At 47.8% G+C, this 21,785-nt stretch overlaps 1 protein-coding gene across 5 annotated transcripts in view; it reads left to right on the top strand.

Moving 5' to 3' along the window:
• The first annotated feature begins 517 nt into the window (after positions 1 to 517).
• The window catches only part of ZWINT (ZW10 interacting kinetochore protein), a 54,615-nt gene continuing 33,347 nt past the window's right edge, over positions 518 to 21,785 (top strand). For 3 of the 5 annotated variants that reach the window (XM_058696351.1, XM_058696352.1, XM_058696348.1), the window contains exons 1-8: positions 518 to 629; positions 1,419 to 1,509; positions 1,608 to 1,731; positions 1,867 to 2,033; positions 2,144 to 2,200; positions 2,760 to 2,902; positions 2,979 to 3,138; positions 3,227 to 3,330. In XM_058696351.1, the coding sequence (XP_058552334.1) occupies positions 589 to 629; positions 1,419 to 1,509; positions 1,608 to 1,731; positions 1,867 to 2,033; positions 2,144 to 2,200; positions 2,760 to 2,902; positions 2,979 to 3,138; positions 3,227 to 3,304 (861 nt within the window). In that variant the 5' untranslated portion in view covers positions 518 to 588 and the 3' untranslated portion in view covers positions 3,305 to 3,330. Of the gene's footprint in view, positions 630 to 1,418; positions 1,510 to 1,607; positions 1,732 to 1,866; positions 2,034 to 2,143; positions 2,201 to 2,759; positions 2,903 to 2,978; positions 3,139 to 3,226; positions 3,331 to 3,765; positions 3,860 to 6,595; positions 6,821 to 21,785 lie in introns of those variants that run through there. The other 2 variants (XM_058696353.1, XM_058696349.1) reach the window with 2 other exon arrangements.

The raw sequence follows: 21,785 nt of genomic DNA, 5'->3' as shown, positions 1-21,785 counted from the left end.
CGCTGAGGCTCCCATCCTGATGGGAGGAAACTGCCCCGGCTGTTTATTCCACGTTCCCTGAGCCAGTTCCGGGAGGGCCCGGGGGGCGGACCCCCACCTCCTGGGCGGCCCCCGGCCCCCGCCCGAAGACCGCTGCGCTTCCGGGATACGTGTTCTTCCCGACTAAGGCCAAGCATCTGGGGAGGTAGACCCAGTGCTTTCCTTCACCCCAACATAGTTTAAGCCAACTGGATGCCGAGTGTCTCCCCAGAGCCCAAACTCAAACTTGGCCCTCGGTCTCCCGCTGGACGAAAACCAGCTCAACTGCGCTGCCCGGCCCACGCCACGCCCCCAGGCTCCAGCACCGCCTACGGGCAGGGCGCGCAGGCGCAGAGCGCCGGCGCGCCGGCCACGCCCAGCCAAGACCGCGCCGGCGCCAAACTGCCGTCACGCCAACGGCTCATCGGCGCCTGCCAATCAGGGTGCACGCTGACCCTCGCTTCCCGCCCACTGGCCCGGTAGCCAATCGCCTGCCCCGGTGCTCACAGCGGTGAATTCAAAGCTCATTGAGGGCTGGACGCGGAAGAGCGGGAGCGCGCTGTCTGCGGGATGGAGGTGGCGGAAGACGGGGTGCGGGGCCCCGCGCTAGAGTGAGTGTGTGCTGCCGGGTGGCCGCCGGGGCGGGCTGGGAGGACCTTGCGGGACCCCGCGTACTCCCGGGGTCCCTGGACCTCGCCGCGGGACGTGTAGGCAGGCACCCCCCTCTCCCTGCACGCACCCCGGCTGGGTCCAGGGGGCCGCTCCATCCCTGCGGACCCCGAGTCCCTGGACTTCGCCGCGGGGCGTGCAGGCAGGCATCTCCCCCCTCCCTGCACGCCACCCAGCTGGGTCCTGGAGGCCTCTCCATCCCTGAGGACCCCGCGTCCCCTAGCGGGTAACACCGTCCAAGCATCAGATGTCTGGGAGGGTCTCTTAATTTTGGTCTGGCCTGTGTCAGCGCGCACTCTCCGGGGGACTGTTCTACCCGCACCCCTGCCTGCTGGTGAGGCGGCTCGTAGAGCCTAGAGCAGGCACCCAGCTCTCTGTCCGATCCCCGCCCCCAAATGTCCCCTGCCCGAGACCCCCTGCTGCCCATCGGAGCGCTGCCCCTTTCCTTCCCTATCCCGTATTCCCTGATGGCCTTCAGACCTTCCACCCAGTGGTTCCTCTTCCGTGAGACCTTTTCTGCCTGAGATCCTAGCCCCTCATCCTGACTCCCCCTGCTCTGCTTGTTTTTACTATCCCTTCCGTCCCCAGACAGCACTGCAGACCTTCCTGTAGATTCTGGTTAGGGCAAGACCCAGCGTTGTTGCGCACCTGCGAATGCATCTGTGCGCACAGGTCGGCCAGGACTAGCGCCCCAGGAGTGTCCAATTTTCCCCTTTTTCTTGCCCCGGCAGGGCCCTGGGCAAGCTGGCACACGTCCTGGAGCCTACAGGCCTGCAAGAGGAGGCGGAGCTGCCGGCCCAGCTCCTGGCGGAGTTTGTGATGGTATGGGCAAGCCTGGGAGCTAGGGCAGCTCCGGGGTCCCCTCGTGGGGGTACTCGGGTACTCGGCAGACGTCCCTCTTCTGCCCTCTCTCTGAACAGGACTCCCGGAAGAAAGACAAGCTGCTGTGCAGCCAGCTGCAGGTGGTAGACTTCCTGCAGAACTTCCTGGCTCGGGAGGACACTGCCCAGGGACCAGAGCCCTTGGCTTCTGAAGACGCCAGCCGTGAGCAGGAAGGGGGTTGGGGTGGAGGTGTGTCAGGTCAGCAATTTGGCTGATGGGAGGACGGAGGCCACAGTGTGGCAGGCAGACAGGCAGGCCAGTCTCATCTTTGTTCTTGTCTTCGGTGGCTCCTTTCAGGGCAGAAGGCAGTTGCTGCCAAGGAGCAGTGGAAAGAGCTGAAGGCCACCTACCAAGAGCATGTGGAGGCCATCACCAGGGCCCTGAGCCTGGCCTTGCCCAGGATGGAGGAGGCCCAGAGGAAGCGGGCGCAGCTCCAGGAAGCCCTTGAACAGCTCCAGGCCAAGGTGGGGCCAGGAGGAGGGAGAGGAGGGCAGGCATGCTGGGGTGGACCCCTGGCCACCTCCCAAATCCAACCAGAGAAACGCCCTTCCTTCTTTGTTCCCCTTCGTTGCAGAAGCAAGTGGCCATGGAGAAGCTGAGAACAGCCCAGGAGCAGTGGCGGCTGCACCAGGTGGGTCCAGGCCCCTGGGGGAGTGTCCCTTCTGCACCCCTGCGCGGCACTGGCCACGTCGTCTGCCCTGGAAACCTCCATTCCCTTCTCCTCTGTGAGGCCTCCCCCCACGGGCCATGTCCTCTTCCCACGTCCTCTGCCTGGAAAACCTTCACCCCCTTCTCTGTGAGGCCTCGCTGCTCGGGCACCAGCAGGGAGTTAAATCGCAGCCTCGCCACTGACAGTGTTAGGACCTTGGGTGTCCCCTGACTTCCTGTGCTGTTTCTTTGTCTACTCCATAAGCCAGGTGGGTGACATCATCAGTATAGCAAGGGCTTAAAACAGCACTTGGCACATCACAGACTAACGTTCGTTTGTGTGCCCCCTTCCTCCGAACACTTTGCACTAGAATAGCTCGTTCTGACCCCTAGTCCTCTCTAGGCCCGTGTTTCCCCTAAAGTGAGTAGAGTTCCTCTTTCCCTCTGTGGGTCTGCACCCCAAGTCGTGCCTAGGCTGGGGGTTAAGAGTGTGGCTGAAGGACCTCCACACCTGCTGAGGCGTTTTGCTCTCACTCCGGTAGGAGAAGCGTCTGCAGCAGCTGGCGGAAGCTTCTGCGGAGGTGAGGCTGCGGCAGACGGGGGCCCAGCAGGAGCTCCGGCGTCTCCATCAGGAGCTTGGAGCCCTACGGCAGCAGGCGGGGCAGGAACGGGACAGGCTACAGAGGTGAGGCTGGGAGAGTGGGCTGCACACCCCCATGTGGCCCAGTTTTCCTCCCTCACCAGCCACCTCTTCTCTGCAGGCACCAGACCTTCCTCCAGCTGCTGCACACCCTGCAGGGTCAGCTGCCGTTTCCCGAGGCAGAGACGGAGCCCCCACGGAAGCTGGACCCTGCCGAGGATGAGCCCCAGCAGCGGAACACCGGGGATGCCGTGGGGAGAGACGGGGCTGGGCCACCCGAGGTGAGTGAGAGGTGGGCCGGGGGCAGGGCGGTGGACAGAGGAGCTGGGAGCCAGGCCTGACCCATCACCCGCACCGTGTGTCCCCAAGGCTGACGGCCCACCGCCTGCTGTGGACGTAGGCTCGCCGTGGCTCCCTGAGGGGCAGCGCCACGGGAAAGGAAGCTAGAGCTGCACGGCGTCCCCGGACTGCAGGTATGGAGGGAGGGGCGGCCTCAGTCCACCTCCTCTCTGTGTCTGAGCTGTTGTCCCTCGGGGGCTGGAAGTGGGAAGGAGCAAGGATTCATCTTGTGGCTGAGGCCTAGCACCTCGCTCTGTGCCCAGCCTGCCCTGGGCGAACCCCTGTCTGTCTTCTCACCGTGCCCCGCCCCCATCCTTGTTGCGGGATGCTCGGGGCTCTGGAGTGCAGCCTGGTTTCTGACCGGGACCTGGGTGGGGTGGGCTCCCGAGCCTGGAGCTCTGTCTGTTCCCCCTTTTGTGTCCATGGTCACATGTCAGTCGGTGGGCAGAGCCACACGTGGAGCTAGCAGTACAGCAGGTGCCGGGACCAGTGTGGACAGAGAGCGAGTGGCTGGGGAGGGGCCTGGCTGGCAGCCCTGACGCTGCTTGTCCAAACCCATGGGAATCCAGCTCGCCGAGCGTATTCACTGGAGGAGGAGGATGCTTCGTGCAAGGCGGTTGGACGTGGCGCAGTGACGGAAGTGGTGATGGCGTCCCTGCCTCACGGCCGCCGCGGGTCTGGCTAGGCCGCGCACACCTGCCCGCAGAGTGTGGTCCGCACAGACCAACCGGGATGAAGAGCAGCCCTGAGAGCAGAGAGAAGCCCTGTGTCTGCCTGAGCTCCTACTTCTGTCCGTATTTGGGTGTGTGTTTCCGTGTTCACTGTCTCCGTTGCTCTTTTTTTTTTTTTTTTTTTTTTTTTTTTTCAACGTTTTTTTTTTTTTTTTTTTTTTTTTATTTATTTTTGGGACAGAGAGAGACAGAGCATGAACGGGGGAGGGGCAGAGAGAGAGGGAGACACAGAATGGGAAACAGGCTCCAGGCTCCGAGCCATCAGCCCAGAGCCTGACGCGGGGCTCGAACTCACGGACCGCGAGATCGTGACCTGGCTGAAGTCGGACGCTTAACCGACTGCGCCACCCAGGCGCCCCATCACTGTCTCCGTTGCTCTTGAGTGTGTGGCTGGTGTGGGGACACTGGGGGCACTGCTCTCTGGGGGACAGCGCGTCCCTGTGGGGAGTGTGAGGACTGCCGTGTGAGAGACCAGGGACCACCCCAGTGGAAGACCCGTCGTCCATATGAGGACGGGACCTTCCTGCGTGAGCGGGACCCCAGCGGCTCTGGGAAGAGCCTCGGGGGCTGTGTTTTCAGATGCCTTCCGGCATATGGAGACGGATGGAGGTCTTTGAGTCCTGCTCTTGGCTCTGCTTCTCTGAGGGCCCGAGTTCCCTAGTGTTCTTTCAGATGTGTTGGCCCCGTTGTTTAGGTGTGAGATAGGTCTGATCTCAGAGGTGTTTGAAGACCCCCTCAGGGCTGAGTGAGGGGTCAGGATTGAGGACGCTTCTCCGTCTACCATGTGTGAGGGAGCAGGCTTCTAGCTCCCAGGTGCCCAGTCCCACTCACCCCTCTTCTTGCTGGGGGGCTCCCTCCCCGACCTTCTGCCTTATCTCTGTGGCCTTGTGGGCCCTGGGATTTCTACACGGGACAGCAGGCACATCGGCCCTGGGGAGGAGAGCTGCTAAGGGGCGCTGGGGTGCAGTTGGGATGCTGTGGGGTTGCCCGGTGCCTCGCGCTGGTGGCTGGTGGAGCCCGCAGGGACAGGAAGACACAGTCCCCGGAGCCCCCCAGGCCGCTCCCAGTCCAGTCAGGGAAGAGCTGGGCGGACGAGCAGTGATCACAGGAGCACACCCGAACTTCTGGCAAGCAGGCTTCCCTCCCCGAGTGGGGGCGGAGCCAGTGCGCCCGTGAGGCGTAGGGGAGGGCGGGCTGGTGTTGCACCGGCCAGTGTGGCTGCAAGACTGACCGACCAGCTAGGGGACCGGGCCTTATTCGCGGAGACGAGCAGGGTCTGGCTGTAGCGGTGCTCTGTGCTCCCGGTCCCCTACGGACCATCCTGGGACCCTGGTCTCATACACGCACTTGGGCCTGTGGGCCTGCTGCCTGCCGGGGACTTGCTCTCTTTTCCACCTGCTGGAGGGACGGAGGCCAGTCCCTGAACCGCTGGTCTGGACGCCATTGCGCTGTCCTAACCGAAGTCTCCATGGTAACTAACACGGAACATCGGCTCAGTCCAGCACCAGAGAAACTCTTCTGGTTAAGAATAGTGTTTTCCTTTTAAACATGATATTCTTCTGTGGCGAAACACTGCTTTGCTTTTTCTTTGCTAGCTTTAATTTCCCGCTTCCCAGCTACTGTTACGTGTTTCTAGGAATTTCTCATTTCTCAAGCATATTGGTGTACCGTCATAGTATATTTTTTATTCTTTTAACGTGTGCACACTGTTGCAGGGTGGCCTAATGTGTATTCCTGATATTTTTGTGCCGTATCTGATGTTCCCTTTGATCTGTCTTCAGCTGTGCATTCATTTTCACATATTTAAAGATTCAGAATTGCCTTTTGTGACCTGCTCTTGTTTGTGTCTGCTCTGGTTCATTGGCTGGTAGGCCTGGCTTGGCCATTTCCTACCTTCTGTTTCTAGGTGGAGAAGATGTACTTGTTTTGTGAACTTTTAATTTTTATCAGGTAATACACTTGTGTATCTGGTTCTTTGTTTTCTCAAATAAAATGTAAGGCTACACATTTCTTGTGGCTTTCTCTAAATATGTTCACATTCAGTTCATAGAATTTTCTATTTCCCATTGTTTGATTTGTGAGTTTCTTAGAAAAGTACTTTTGCAGTTTTCTCTGCATGGGAGGATAATCTTTCTAAGTCTACTCTAATTTGGTCAGAGAATGTCATCTATATAAGAAATCTTTGGAAGGTGGCAAGGGATGCGGGTAGAACCAGGAATGTGGTCTCTTGTCTTTTCTTTTTTTGTGCTTCACAGGGGTTTGAAAGGACGTCTGTTTTGGAATTGTCCCTTGTGGTGGTTTCTATGTGTCTGTCACATTTTGCTTGTTATTTTTTCAGTTTTTGTCTCCCAGATACCAAATTTTTTGTTTTCTGAATGTCATCTCCTGAGAGGTGTGTTCAGGTCTCCGAGTATGATCTCCTTATGATTCTGGTAGATTCTGCTTCCCCTGCCCTGCGCCTGCTGTGTTAGGGCACAAGTTTACACGTGGGTCTTCCTCTGAGCCGGGCTGTACCACTGTTTACGGACGAGTGTCTCTTAGCCTTGCGATCTGCCTGCGTCAGTACCAAGAAAACTGCAGCTCCCCGTGTACCTTTGTCTCGTCCGCCTCTCTGACAGCCTTGTGAGTTTCAACTTCTCTTCATCCTTGTGTCGTGCTGTGTTTTTAGAGAGCGAGCGAACGAGAGCAGGGGAGAGGCAGAAAGAGAGAATCCCAAGCAGTCTCCGAGCTGTGAGCACAGAGCCTGATTTGGGCTCGATCCCGTGAACTAGCAGATCATGATCTGAGGCAGAAATCAGGAGTCAGACGCTCAAACATCTGAGCCATCCGGGTGCCCCCACTTTTTATTTTTATTGCTTTTATACCACATTAAAGAATGATTTTTTAAAAGCCAGTTTCATAATTTTTCTATCTTTGGTTTTATTTTTTTATCATTTTGTTTTCATTCCTTTTATCTTTTTTCTTCTGAAGGTTGTCACTGGTTGCTACCCCAGTTTAGCTTTTGAGTTAATAACGTCTAAAGTTAAGTGTAAGAGTCTCGATCTTGGCACCACTGATGGGTCAGCACACTCTTGACTAGTAAGATGTTTCCGTTCGGTTCATTACTTCCAGCCTGTTCTCTCCTCACAGAGCGGACTGACTCTTCCCTACATTTTCTGGTCATGTTTACTCATTCACTTTGGTTTTCTGCCTGCCTGATTTTATATGTCAGAGCTTTCACATGGGGTGATTTCCCATCTGAAATACATGTGTCGGACCTTCTTTTAGTTATAGGGTCGGTAGGCTACGCAACACTTTACTGTTTCTTACTGTGAAATGCTTTTATTCTGTTCTCATTCTGGAAAGAGGTTTTCATTGCGTAGAGAATGCTTAGGGCACAAGGGCTTTTGTTTAGAACATGACTCCAGCTTTAACTGTTGCTGATGGGAAGTCAGCTGGCTGCTGAAAGTTCTTCCTGTATATCTGGTTTGTTCATTCGTTCGTTCATTCATTCATTCACAATGCTTGTGGTTTGTTGGGCTTTCTAAATCTGAAATTGCCAGTCTTTTCAACAGTTTAGGAGTATTTTCAGTATCTTCTGTATAAGCTTCTTCCACACGAGTTAGACATCAATTAGATTTTCTAATTTTGTTCTTCATGTTATATAAACGTTCTTCCATATTTATAGTTACTTTTTTCTCTCTAGGATGCATTTTCTTTGTTTAAATCTCTTTTGTTAACTATGTTACTAACCTATTGGATAATCGTTAATTTCATTTTTTGTCATTAATTTTTAAGCAGCTCCGTTAGACCCCAGTCTACGTTATTTGGAGTTTTTGTGTTATTCGGGCCTACAATTTGAGCTGATCCTTTCTGACCCTCATCCAACATGTTCCAGTCTTTCCCCGGTGTTGGCAGGGTGCGTAGTTTCCATCTTTGCGGGCCTGCGTAGGTCCTCACCTTCCTCATGTGCTCCTTGTTTCTTTGTGCGGTTTATGTAGTTTTACTACCAAGTGTCCATTTTTATTGAACTTCGCTGTTGTGAATACTTGGTGGCTGGTCACAGGGGGAGAGGGTGGTGTGTTTTTGTTTAGTAGCTCGTGGACGCACTAATGTTCCTTGTGTCTCTCCTACTTCTCATTCTTGCTGGTTGAAGACTCTTTTTCATTCATATTTCTCAAAGACTTTTTTCTATTTTCTCTTTCAAAAGCACAAGCTTTTGGCTGTATTTTAATACTGCTTTAATGTTCTTTCATTATCCTCCTTTCCAAGGTGCCACCCTACAATTCTTTATTGAATTCTATTTTTATGTGACTGTTTCCACCAGGAAGATAATTCTTGTCAACACTTGGATGGTTTCAGCAAAGTTAATTCCTTGCATTCTATCTTTACAATTTTAAAATTTGTAAAGCCGAGATTTCACTTTGGATATTCTACCCTACTGTGAAAAGAAAGCTATTCTAAAATAGAATAATATAAAATATGATATGTGTTAAATAATAACAAATTACATAATAATTAAAGAAAGCTATTCTGGCCATTCTGGTTAATACACGCCATTCCTATCTTACAGAATTTATGCAACTTTTTGTATTGTAATTTTTATGCGTCTTCTTTGAGGCAATTATGCGTAAGTTTTAAAATACAGAGGATGAGGGGGCGCCTGGGTGGCTCAGTTAAGCATGCGACTTCTGCCCAGGTCATGATCTTGTGGTCCAAGCCCCATGCCGGGCTCTGTGCTGATGGCTTGGAGCCTGGAGCCTGCTTTGGATTCTGTGTCCTCCCCTATCTGTACCCCTCCCCCACTCATGCTCTGTCTTCCTCTGTCTCTCAAAAAAATAAATGTTAAAAGAAATAAATACAGAGGGTGAGGGGCGCTTGGGTGGCTCAGTTGGTTAAGCGTCTGACTTCAGGTCATTGTCTTGAAGTTTGTGAGATCGAGCCCCGTATGGGGCTCTGTGCTGACAGCTTAGAGCCTGGAGCCTACTTCAAGTTCTGCGTCTCTCCCTCTCACTCTGCCCTTCCCCTGCTCACACTCTGTCTCTCTCTCTCAAACATTAAAAAAAATTCTTTTTAAATACAGAGGATGAAATAAATTAATTTCATTATTATTCCTAACGCAGTCTTTAAATGCCCCTTTTGCTACTTTGAGCACTGGGCTCTGAGGAATTTAGTGTTTGGGCCTTGATAAACTTTGCTTTTGAAATTTGGGATAACCTAGGCATTAGATCTCAGTCTCAGGAATCAATATCTTTTAGTTTGTTTTCAGGACTTATTAAACAGTTTTTTGAGGGCATGTACATTCTTTTATTTATGTTGTTAAATTGAATTTATATAACTGTTGACATAGTTAGGAAAATCTTCACAGAGCTCTCAGTATACCAGATTAGGTGTCGGATGCCTGTTCCCATGTACCTATAACTTCTAAACTGTCAGATGGACTCCAGCAGACCCACCTATGTGGACACGCGTGATTTAGTTCATCGTGCATTTCTTTGTCACGCCCTAGTGAGGAGTTGATAATTACTTAAATGGATTGATTACTATATACCTAAAATTGCATTTTGAAATAGGAAAAAGGAGTAAATCCAGAACTATAGGAGATTGTCGCATATAAACATTATAAAAGAACTAAACCATAAAAAATCTATATGTGTATACGTCATTTGGTACGGAAGTGTTCTATTTACACATACTATAAAAAAATCACAGGAGAAGCTAATGTGAGTTGGAGTAATCAAAGTGAGGTTTGTCTTAGGAAAGAATGAGTTTAAAATATCCTCATGATTCTCAGTGTTATGAAATTACATTGCAAAAACTTCAGGTCTGATCTTACAAACCAATCATAAACAGTGAGCATGTTTCACTAATTAAAATACTAGAAAAAGGAGGTATATTAAATTCCCAAGTTTTTCATATAACTTAGAAGTGGACAAGAAGTCATGTTTTGCATGTCTTTGAGGGAAAACACTCCGGGCACAGAGGTCAGTCCACCCTCTCCATGTTTGTAAGGTCTGGATTACCTGGGCCAGATGTTCTAGAGTTAAAAGAGGGATTAAAGTTATGCATTTAGTGAAGTTTAGCGTTATCTCTGGTTGTTTTGCTTGGTCACCATGAAGTCAGGACTGTGTGGGAAAGACACGCAGATTTCGTGTTTAGACTCTGCTCTTGATGGCGACCGAGATGCTGATCCTTGTTCCGGTGTGCCTTTTTCAACACGCGAAGGAGGGGTGTGTTCAGAGTACCTAATGCTTGTCACATAAACACGTGGACACGTACACATCCACACCTAAAACAGGTGGAGAACTCGCAGATCAGATGGGGGAAGTGGTTTCAGGCTCCTTTTCTCGGACACAGGTCCTGTCATTCACACTGGCTCTGATTCCTCTGTTCAGGAATATGCGTAACTTTCGTCCACAAATGAACTCACACCAGTGCCCTCGTAATTTAAAAGGACTTAGGAAATGCTCATTGCATTATATTCAGGGAAGACTTCTCAAAGAGCTGCCTGTTGAACTCAATTTCAAACAAATGCAATTATCCAGAGGCAGATTTCATCATTTATTGAATGTCAACTGTGTGCTCAACATAAGTTTTGAGAATTAAAAGAAAAAAAAGGAAGATGATAAAGACAATCTGAGTTTACATTCAGAGACAGGAAGGAAAAACTAACTCTAACAAGCAGTACTGACTTCTCATGGAGTGAGGGCTGGCATGTTCAGCAGCACCGGGATGGCCACGTCCTCAGTAAAGCACAGAAAGTGACCCCAGTGACCTCAGGAGCACAAGAGGCGGGCAGAGCCTGGATCACACTGTCAGGGAGGCCTTTACCTTGATGGCTGGGGGAGGCCAAGCCTTTACCCAGGAGCCAAGGAAACCTGCTGAACAAGGTTTTTTCCTCCTTTGGCAAAAAATCTCCAAGCGCCTTTTAACCCATTGAAATAGAAACTCTCAGGGAAGACCCGCCCCCGGGGAGGGCTTTGTGAATCCTGGCACATGCCCTTGTAGCAAGCGGTACCACTGCCTTCACTGTGCGGAGGTGAACAGTCTCCCTGAGCATCCACTGCCTGCTCCTGCACGTGCCACAGTGGCAGCAAGCAGAGGGCTGAAATCCATTCAGGCTCCAGAATGGACCTCTGTTCTAGAATGCTGGTGCTTCACACTAAGTGCAGTAGTGATCACGATTACGAGCTCTCGTGTTCTACCCAGGAAGACCATCACTAGAGCAGCTCAGTGACGTAGTGCTCTCGGCTGGTGACAGTTACCGTCAGGACAAGTGCAGAACAACTAGACTGATGGATGGCCTTTCCCACAGTCACTGTTTGGTGTGTTACTGGAGGCTCATGACTCCGTGAGAATTTTGGAAAGTATCACAACGCAACATCACTCACTGTGCCTCGGGTGTAGGCTACTTATCAAGGTTTTAGGGACTTACAGTTGAAAATGGGAAAAATCCTCAGCCATAATTTAAAATGTTTGTGATAAAGAATGGTGAACTATTTCCCATCAATTAGCAAAATGACTGTGGTTTTTAAACACTACCCTGTGACTACCATAATAACTTTGGTGTTAATGATTACATTGAACAATATTCGGAGACTTCCGGAATGTAAAGATGAGAGGACTTTATGTTAGGAGTCTTGTCACTGTTGGTGTCGGCGACAGGCTGTTCTTACTCTTTTGAGAAAGAATAAGACAAATATTGTTTGATTAAAACAGAAGTGTGGTTGCTACCATAAGAAGAGATTTTCCATTTTCCCCCTTCCATCTATCTCTATCCCATCTCAGGGATTTTTAGTTTTCAGGATCCAGTGAACTAATTAACTCTGTTAGGGTGGTGGTGGCAGTGGTCTAAAGAAGTAGGCAGTGAAAAACAATGTTACGTTTATAACAACAGAAAGAAAGGGCTAGTAGATATTCAGGTAATTCTAATAGTCATTATTGCATGTGGTATATCTTTTATGTAGGCGAAACACTGAAACTATGGAGTTCCATGTGCCTCAAGGAAAACAATTTGTTTTATAGCTAAATAATGGAATTGGGTTTGCTTGTTTTCGACATTATACAATAGTGTTACTGGTGTGAGTCACAGTGCCTGCAATTTAGCCTTGCCATTGTCCAGCTCGAACAGGGGATGGTCTGGCCAGTGGTGGTGAGATTTTCTTTACAAGGTTTACAATTTCTGGCAAATTTCTTGCCTTGTTTGTTCTTTTTCTGAAATTGTGTATGTGTGTGTGTGTGTGTGTGTGTGTGTGTGTGTGCGCGCGCACACACACACATACGCAGTCATATTCATTCATTCCTTTATGTTTTGAGACTAAGTTGTTAATTACATGCAGATTCAGAATTGTACTAACTCCCTGGTAGTTGTGTTCTGTTAGTGTTTATTGATCACACACTTAACGAACATTTCAGAGTACCTATGTGTCAGTTACTCTTCCGTTTTTTAATAAAAATATATTTGACGTAACGTTGTATACATTTAAGGTGTACAACATGTTCATTTGATGTGTTTATATACTGTAGTATGATTGCCATTGTTGTGTGAAGCTACCATAATTAGTACCTCTGTCACATTAATAATCATTCCTTTCAGTGGTTAGAATACTTAAGTTCTACGCTCTTAGCAAGCTTGGTGATTATATAACAGTGTTGTCTGGGTTCCTTTGTTCTGTGCATTAGATTTCTAGGGCTTCTTTACTACCCGTTACAAGTCTGTCCCTTCAAACAGTGTCCATCCTGTTTTCCCTGCCCCTGTCCTTTGTAGTCATCATTCTGATCTGTTTTCATGAGTTTGGCATTTTTAGATTCCACATGAGTGATCCCATACCTTACCTGCCTTTGCCTGACATACCTCACTTAGCTTAACTGCTCAAGGTCCATCCACGTCTCAGATGGCAGATGTTCTTTAACATCACTGGATAATAGATAATGATATGTGTAGGTACCTGGATATGTATGATATATATGGAGACTATTTTATATAACGTGTAACGTATCTGCTTCTTTATCCATTCATCCAACAATGAACATTTAGGTTATGTCCACATCTTGGCTATTGTGACGAATGCTGCAGTGAACAGGGGAGTGCAGATCTCTCTTGGACACCCCGTTTTCATTTCCTTTGGGTGTACATACAGAGATGGAGTTGAACCAATGTACATTCCCACCATCAGCGGAAAGGTTCCCTTTTCTCCACATCCTCACCACACTTGTTACCTCTTCGTGTGGAAGTTTAATTCTGAGCTCTGTATTCTGTTCTCTAGGTCTACGTGTCTATTTTTTATGCCAGTGGCATATTGTATCATTACTGTGGTTTGTAGTATAGTCAGGATGTGTGAGGTACCTCCAGCTTTGTTCTTTCTCCAGTATCGCTTTAGCTATTCAGGGCCTTTTGCGGTTCCATACAAATTTTAGGATTTTTTTCTTTTTTCTTTTTAGTTTACTTGAAGCCATTGGAATTCTGATGGGGATTGTGTTGAATCTATAGATGGCTTTGGGTAGTACGGGCATTTCAACTATTCTTTCAATCCACATACAACATGTCTTTCCATTTGTTTGTGTATTCTTCAACTTCTTCCAGCAAGGTCTTGTATTTTTGAATGTACAGATTTTCACTTCCTTGATCAAATTTATTCCTAGGTATTTTATTGTTTTTGAAGCTATTGTGAATAGGATAGTTTTCTTTATTTCTTTTGTGGATGTTACATCATCAGTATATACAGTTGCAACTGATTGTTGTATGTTGATTTTATATCCTGCAACTTTACTGAAGTTCCAACAGTTTTTTGGTAGAGTCTTTGGGATTTTGTATATACAAAATGAAATCATTCACAAATAATGACAGTTTTACTTTTTCTTTCCCAATTTGGATGCCTTTTATTTGTCTTGACTAAATGCTCTAGCTAGGACTTCATTACTGTATTGATTAAGAGGGGTGAGAGTGGGCATCCTTGTCTTTTTCTTGATCTCAGAGGAAAAACTTTCAATTTTTCTCTATTGAGTGTAATGTTAGCTATGGGTTTGTTATACATGGCCTTTTATATGTCATGTTTCTTTGGTACCCAATCTGTTAAGAGTTTTATCATGAAAGGATGGTGCATTTTGTCAAATGCCATTTCATCATCTATTGTGGTTATTATGTGATTATTTAAATCTTTCATTCTGTTAATGTGCTGTATTACATTTATTGATTTGTATGTGTTTGAACCATCCTTGCATCCAGAGATAAATCCCACTTGGTCATGGTATATAATCATTTTTATGTTATTTAATGTGTTCTTGAATTTAGTTTGTCAATATTTTATTGACAATGTTTGCATCTATATTCATCATGGATGTTAGTCTTTAATTTTCCTTTCTTGTAGTGTTCTCTTCTGACTTTGGTTACATGGTAATTTTGGCTTCATAGAATCAATTTGGAGGTGTTCCCTGCTCTTTAATTTTTTTGGAACAGTGTGAGAAGACTTGGTGTTAATTCTTCTTTAATTTTGGTAGAATTCACCAGTGAAATCACCTGGTTCTGGAGTTTTCTGTGTTAGGTTTTTGATTACTGATTCAATTACTTTACTACTAGTTATTGGTCTGTTCAGATTTTCTCTTTCTTCCTTATTCAGTCTTTGCATATACTGTGTTACTAGAAATTCATCCATTTCTTGTAGGTTATATTTGTTGGCATATAATTGTTTATAGTAGTCTCTTAAGATCCTGTGTATTTCTGTAGTGTCAGTTGATTTCTAATTTTATTGGAGTCTTCTCCCTTTTTTAATTAGTCTAGCAAAAGGTTTGTCAATTTTATTTACCTTTTTGAAAAACCAGCCTTTAATTTCATTGATCCTTTCCATTGTTTTTCTGGTCTCTATTTCACTGATTTCTACTGTGATCATTATTATCTCCTTTCTGCTAACTTTGGACGTAATTTGTTCTTTTTCTAGTTCCTTGAGGTGTAAAATTAGGTTTTTATTTGAGATCTAATTAACAGATGCACATAACACTAAACTTTCCTCTCAGAGCTGCTTTTGTAGCATCCCATAAGATTTGATATATTTCCATTTTCCTTTGTTTCAAGATAATTTTTTATTTCCCTTTCGATGTTTCCTTTGACCCACTGGTTGTTCAGAAGTGTGTCGTTCAGTTTCCACATTATTTGTAGAATTTCTACCTTTTCTCTTGTTGATTCCTACTTCATACCATTGTGGTGAGGAAAAAAAAAAAAAAAAACCTTGGTATGGTTTCAGTCTCCTTAAATTTGCTAAGATTTGTTTTGTGTCCTGTCACAATCTTGTCCACATGCATTTGAGAAGAATGTGTATTCTGATGCTATTGGATGGAATGTTGTATCTGTGTCGGTTAAGTCATTTGGTATAAAGTGTGGTTCATTTCCAGTGTTTATTTTGTTGATTTTCTGTCTGGATCATCTATCCATAACTGACAGCAGAGTAGTGATGTTAACTACTATTTTTGTATTATCGTCTATTTCTCCCTTCATATCTGTTAGTATTTGCTTACTGTACTTAGGTGTCCCAATGGTGGATACCTATATGTTTATGATCATTTTATCTTCTTGATGTATTGACCCTCTTATCATCATATAGCAGCCTTCTTTGTCTCTTGTCACTGTTTTTGGCTTGAAGTCTGTCTTGTCTGATGTAAGTATGGCTGCCCTCGCCGTATTTTTGATTTCCACTTGCACGGAGTATCTTCTTCCATCTCTTCACTTTGAGCCTATTTGTGTGGAGAGCTGAAACGAGTCTGTTTTGGCGGCTTAGAGTTGGGTCTTATTATTTTTATCTGTTGAGTCACTCTGTGTCTTTTGACTGGATAATTCGGTCTCCTTACATTGGAGCGATTATTGATGTGTAAGGACTTGGAAACGCCATCTTACTGTTTTCCTTCTGGTTGTTTTCCATGGTAATGTGTTCAGTGCCCTCTTTTTCTAATGGTTTGTGAATCTAGATTGTTGCTTTGTGGTTACCATGAGGTTTATGTAAAACATCTCAGATAAATTTCTTTGATGCTGAAAGCAGCTTATCATCATTCCCCTGGAAAGGCTCCACCCTATTACTCCTCCTCTTTTATGTTTTTAATGTCACAGTTTACCTATTTTATGCTGTGAATTTATTATACATTATAGAGTGTTTTTACCGTAGTTAAGTGGCCACCGTGCTTTTCCAATACAGAGTTAGTTTTCTAATTCTGGCTGTTTACTTCTCACCTACCCAAGCGCAGTGCACTGTCCTGCTTTCGTGTCACCGATTAGCACCTTTGCATTTAAGCTTGAAGAACTCCTGTTAGCATTTCTTGCAAGTCAACTCTTGTGGTCAGCTTTTATTTATCTGGGGATGCCTTTATTTCTCCTTCGTATCTGAAGGGTGGTTTTGCCACGTAAAGTATAGTTGGCTGGCCAGTTTTCTCTGTCAGCACTTTGAATGTGCCATTCCACTCTCTCCTGGCCCGTAGGGCTTCTGCTGAGAGCCTAACAGGGTTCTTTTTAAGGGTTACGTTCGCTGGCTGCCTTTAAGATTCTTTATCATTGAGGGGTGCCTGAATAGCTCAGTTTGTTAAGCATCTAACTTCGGCTCAGGTCATGATCGCAGGGTTTGTGGGTTTGAGCCCCTGCGTCAGGCTCTGTGCTGACAGTTCGGAGCCTGGAGCCTGTTTTGGATTCTGTGTCTCCCTCTTTCTCTGTCCCTCCCTGCCTTGTGCTTGCTCTCTCTCTCTCTCTCAAATATAAATAAACATTAAAAATTTTTTAAAGAAAGATTGTTTATCGTTGATTTTCGACAGTTTCATTGTAATGCGTCTTGGAGGTCTTTTCACATTGAGATAATAGGGTGTTCTAGTAGATTTGTGAACCTGTGCCAATTTCTTCCCAGGTTTGGGAAGTTCCCAGCTATTAAGTAGACTGTCCCCTTCTCCTCTTGTCCTTCTGGTATAGCAGTCACTCTTCTATTTGCCCTTTTGACCTTTGTGATGGAAACTGATGGCTCTTGTAGGGTTTCTGCCCTACTTTACAATCTTCTTCATTCGCCTCCTCATTGAGCTGCACTCTCTCTGTGTCCTCGAGGTTACTTGTTCTTTCTTCTGTCTGGAGTGATGCTTCCTTCCTCCCCTCCTTTATTGAATTCTTCAGTTCCAGAATTTGCTTGGTTCTGCCTTATAATGTTACTCTCTTTTGTAAAGAAGTGCTCTGTTCATTAATTTTGTTCCTGAGTTCACTGAACTACTGTTCTGAGTTTTCTTGGAGCTTGTTCAATTTCTTCATGACTGCTGTTCTGAATTTGTTATCGGATTGCAGTTTTCCATACCATTGAGTTGTGTTGCTGGAGGATTACTGTCTGTGACACCACGTGTCTGGGATTGTTCATAGTGTTGGGAGACATGCACTTGTGCTTCAGCCTCTGAAGTATCAGTCACCGTCCTTAAGTAGGGTTTTCTATTGACTGTGGATCTTACAGTTCAACGGTTTGGCCATTAGGAACCTTGTTTCTTTTGGAAGGTGGCTCCGTAGCTGGAGCGTGGTTTCTCCTTTGACTCCTCTGGCAGACGCGTGCGCACAGGGAGCTGGTGGCAGAGCCCGGGCAGTTGTGGGCTAGGCGCCTGGGGCTCTGGGGGTCCCTCTGGGCCTGGTGTGGTATCCTCCAGGGGCCCAGGGCCATCCTGCTGCTGACGTCCTGAAGCAGATGGCATGAGGCCCGTTTCTTCACGGCGCTTTGCCACTGTCGTCTTCCTCTTTCCCTGTCCTGTCCCTCCCCCAGTCTTGGGTGGTCCTCAGACGTGCAGGTGCTGCTGGAGACAGGGCCCCTCCTCGGCAGCCTGTATAGCTGCTGCGGGGGTCACTCTGCCCACGGGGGAGAAGGTGTGGCCTTTGCCTTGTAGTTCACCTGTCTCTAGACCTTGGTTCCCAGTCAACGAGAGCGCGATTTAAGGGAGATGTCTTTGTTAAGTGACTCATCCATAAAATCAGTTTTTGTGGTCAGACAGGTTATAATATTTAATTTTAGTTTGGAAACTTAAGTTATAAAGCTGTTTAGTGTTGTGTTTTGTTTTTCCTGGCGAAGTATCTTGAGTGTCATATTTTTTAAGTGTACGTGCATTTACATAAATTCTAAACTGAAGGCAGGCATTGTTCTTTCTTTATAGCTTAATTTTATCTTGTGTTATTTCTTAAGGAGTCATTTATTTCAATCATGAAGTCACCCGGAAGCTACGGGAAACCTTCCTCACTTCCTCGTAGGACTGATTGCTATCCATGGTCTGCTATTTTTTATCTGTGAATCTAGTTTACCTCTAAGGAAGCTGAATGGACAGCCTGGCTCATTTTAAATTTTGTATTAAGAACAGAGTGCACTCATTTTGTTCAATGTCAGGTGAAGCCTATCTAATATTTCCTAGATGGTTAAGTATATGAAATTATATATAATAAAAAATTATAGAAAAATTAAAAATCTGTCTTCCTCCAGGCATCTCTGTCCCCACAGAAGTATACATGCTTGGCAGGAATGTGGATGAACACTCTCCATCCTTGGGGCACCTGAGTGTCCCCGGGGGTTGGGCATCTGATGCTTGATCTCTGCTCGAGTCATGATTCCCGGGTCACAGGCCCCACGCTCTGCATGGAGATTTGCTCTCTGCCCCTCCCCCTGTCTGTTTCTGGCTCTCTCTCAAAAATAAACATTAAAAAAGATTTTTAAAAAAGGAGTTGGAAGGTAAGAGACAAAAGCAAATAGATGTTTAAACTATCATCCATTTATTTTCATACTGATTTTGTCATCTTTTAGATTATCTTAGTGAAAATAGCAGTTTTGTCAGCATAAATTTTAATTTTTTTTATGTTTTATTTATTTTTGAGAGAAAGCACGGGAGGGACAGAGAGAGAAAGGGAGACACAGAAGCTGAAGACAGGCTCCAGGCTCTGAGCTAGCTGTCAGCACAGAGCCCCATGCGGGGCTCGAACCCACAAACCACGAGATCATGACCTGAGCCGAAGTCGGACCCTTAACGACTGAGCCACCCAGGTGCCCCTGTGGTGTACAGTTTTAAATCAGAATTATTAGTCAGTTCATAGGTAATAGACATTTAATGGTTTTAGGCATTAACTAGTTACATCGCGTTGTTACTGATTGTAGTATAAATAACTGAGGATCTGTGGTTTCACCTACAGAAACAAACCGACTGTAGCAGCAGCCGGGATATTCGGGGCCATCGAGCTTGGTTTCTTTCCACGGGTCACTGGCACATACAGTGACTCCCTGCAGTGACCCAGATGTGTTATCTGGGGAGACAGATAGCTAACCTTAAAGTGTGATGTGCAGTAAACTCATGTTGAGGTTTTTGTTGTTGTTGTTTGTTTTGTTTTGTTTTAACATTTACTCATTTTTGAGAGACAGAGACAGAACAGGAAGGGGCAAGGGGCGGAGAGAGAGGGAGACACAGAATCCGAGGCAGGCTCCAGGCTCCAGGCTCCGAGCTGTCGGCACAGAGCCCGTGGAGGGGCTCTAACTCATGAGCTGTGAGATACGACCTGAGCCGAAGTCAGACGCCCAAGCAACTGAGCCACCCGCGTGGCCCAGACGTGTTTTTTTTTAAATGTTGATTTCAGCTGTCTCTGAAGATTCCAGTTCCCAATCCCCTGTTCACATTTTGCAAATTTGCCAACCCCCTCCCGTTATTATGACGCAGTGGATTTAGGGGCTGTTTCGTGAGAAACGCTGCATGATTCCCATGACGATCTTGGCACACTCGGCGCTACCGGCTTGCTGGGCTGGAGACCCGGAAGCCATGGACAGACCCCTTTTGAGCAGGACTGGGGAGGCGGGAGGGGAGGGCCTGGTCTCCCGGGACGGCTGGGGCCTGGTGGGATGACAGGACGCGGTGGTGGCAGGAGATGCGGCCGAGGGGGTGGGCCTGAGGCAGTGGAACTTGTGCTGGAGGAGGTGTGACGGCGGGCTTGTGCGAGCGCAGTGTGTAACACACGCACCTGCGGAGTTGTGCAGGACGGGCACACCTCCTGATCGGGGAGTGCACGTTTCCGTCTCCGAAGAGCCGACTTGCCGGAGTTTGTCGTAGGCAGAAGTAGAACGTGATGAGATGTCCCCGGACCTGAAGCTCGTCTGCGCTGAGTGAGGCCCCACGGGTGCAGCCCGGCTGAGACGGGAGTCCAGGCCTGCCGGTGGCCCTGCCCAGGCCCCCACCGTGCTCCTGCGCCGAGCGAGGACAGAGCTGTGTCAGGTGGCAGGCACGTGATCCTGCTGGCCCCGCCGTCTGCATCCGCTCCTGGTGCCCGGGCAGGTGTCTGCGGTGACAGGATCATGTGCCCGGAAACGGCCACTTGTCCCTTGTCACTCCACGCATCTTCCTCTTGGGAGACAAGCCTGCGGGCAGCACTGGAATGCTGGGCTCGGACGCCGCTGTGGCTCCTCACCTGGGGAGGCAGGTGCGCCCCCCCCCACCCCCCACCCCCCACCCCCTGGAACCTTCAGCCCTGCCCCTTCGGGAGCAGCCAGGAGCGCGTGGGGCCTCTGACGTCCCCGCGTCCCAGGGGAACCAAGCGGAGGGACGGCTGCACCCCACCCCTCCCGGCCGGGCCCTGCCCTGCAACCAGGTGTGTGATGTGCTCACCTGTCACCTGGGGCCCCGGGCGACACGTCCGAGTGACACACCAGTGACAGGCGCCTCGGGTCCCGGGCTTGCTCCGTCGCTGCGTCTCCCCCACGGTGACACAGGTATAGCCTCCCGGGGGGCATGTGACCCTCTGCCCCGCGAGTTCCCTCCGACGGTCCCCAGGCCCACGTGCTGGGCCTGGACTCGGGGACTCCTGGGAAGACTTCTGAAAGCTAAGAGCTCCTTCCTCCTTGCTCTGATTTCCGGAAGTCACGTGTCTCACGTGCGGTCCTGGTCCTGTTCTGTTTGATATTTCCTTTGTGATGAAGTCCCCGCCCCCTCTGCGCTCCCCAGGCCTCAGCCAGCCCACACTGACTCCCCCTGTAGCCCGCATGGGTGGGGGGCTGAGAGCTGTTGGGTGGTGGTGGTGGTGAGGGTTCGGGGGCGGCCGTTTGTCACAGACTCTTCCTGACCTCAGTGGTCTCCAAGACTTTCCCTATGAGCAACAGTATCTTTTAAAAAAAATTAATGAATCTCAAATAATTGTCATCTTTTTGTTAAAAGTATAATTAGTAAAAGTGAAAATGTTGACTTTGAACAGTATGGTGTTTTAATCTAATCTCGGAGGATCGCCAGATGACTGAGTTGCCATGGCAACCTGTTAGCGGTGGAAATGCAAGAAAACTTTAAATATGAAATGTTTTGATCGTGTCTGTTCCTAATTGGTACTCTCTCCTCTCCGGGGTTTCCACTGATGTTTTCATAACACTTCAGTGGAGTACACATTTATCAGCAGTTAGAAGTTGTTTTGTAGACAGTGAAACTATCGCAACTTTATGATTATTACCTTAAAAATATGTAATATATTTGCGACGCTTTGACAAACCTTTTAAAAAGCTGTTCTTACCTCAGCAATCTTTGGCGCATCTCAGAGCAGAGCCCTAAGATTGCTCCTGTGACCTTCCGCACCCCGAGCCCGGTTCCACCTGGTACTCCCCATGTTTTAGGGAAATTATTGCTGACACTCTCTCTTCCTTATTTGTGTATTCTTACTACAGAATACACTGCCCTTCGCATTACAGGTACCCGAGAGTTGTTTCTTTCCTTATTCTTCTTATAACTTGTGAGCCTTATTTCTCAGGGGCTCAGACTCAGTTCAAGCCAGGCACGGGTCAAGATATGTTTAAAACTGCACACGAATTGGGGCAGATGTAGCCTTGCAGGAAATCTCCAAATGAAGGAGAGAGGTTATTCGTACTACAACGTAACATTTTGAA

The sequence above is a fragment of the Neofelis nebulosa genome, chromosome 13 (genome assembly GCF_028018385.1).
Source record: "Neofelis nebulosa isolate mNeoNeb1 chromosome 13, mNeoNeb1.pri, whole genome shotgun sequence".
Taxonomy (NCBI): domain Eukaryota; kingdom Metazoa; phylum Chordata; class Mammalia; order Carnivora; family Felidae; genus Neofelis; species Neofelis nebulosa.
The sequence above is the reverse complement of the archived record's forward strand: the minus strand, read 5'-3'. Positions and strand labels throughout refer to the sequence as shown.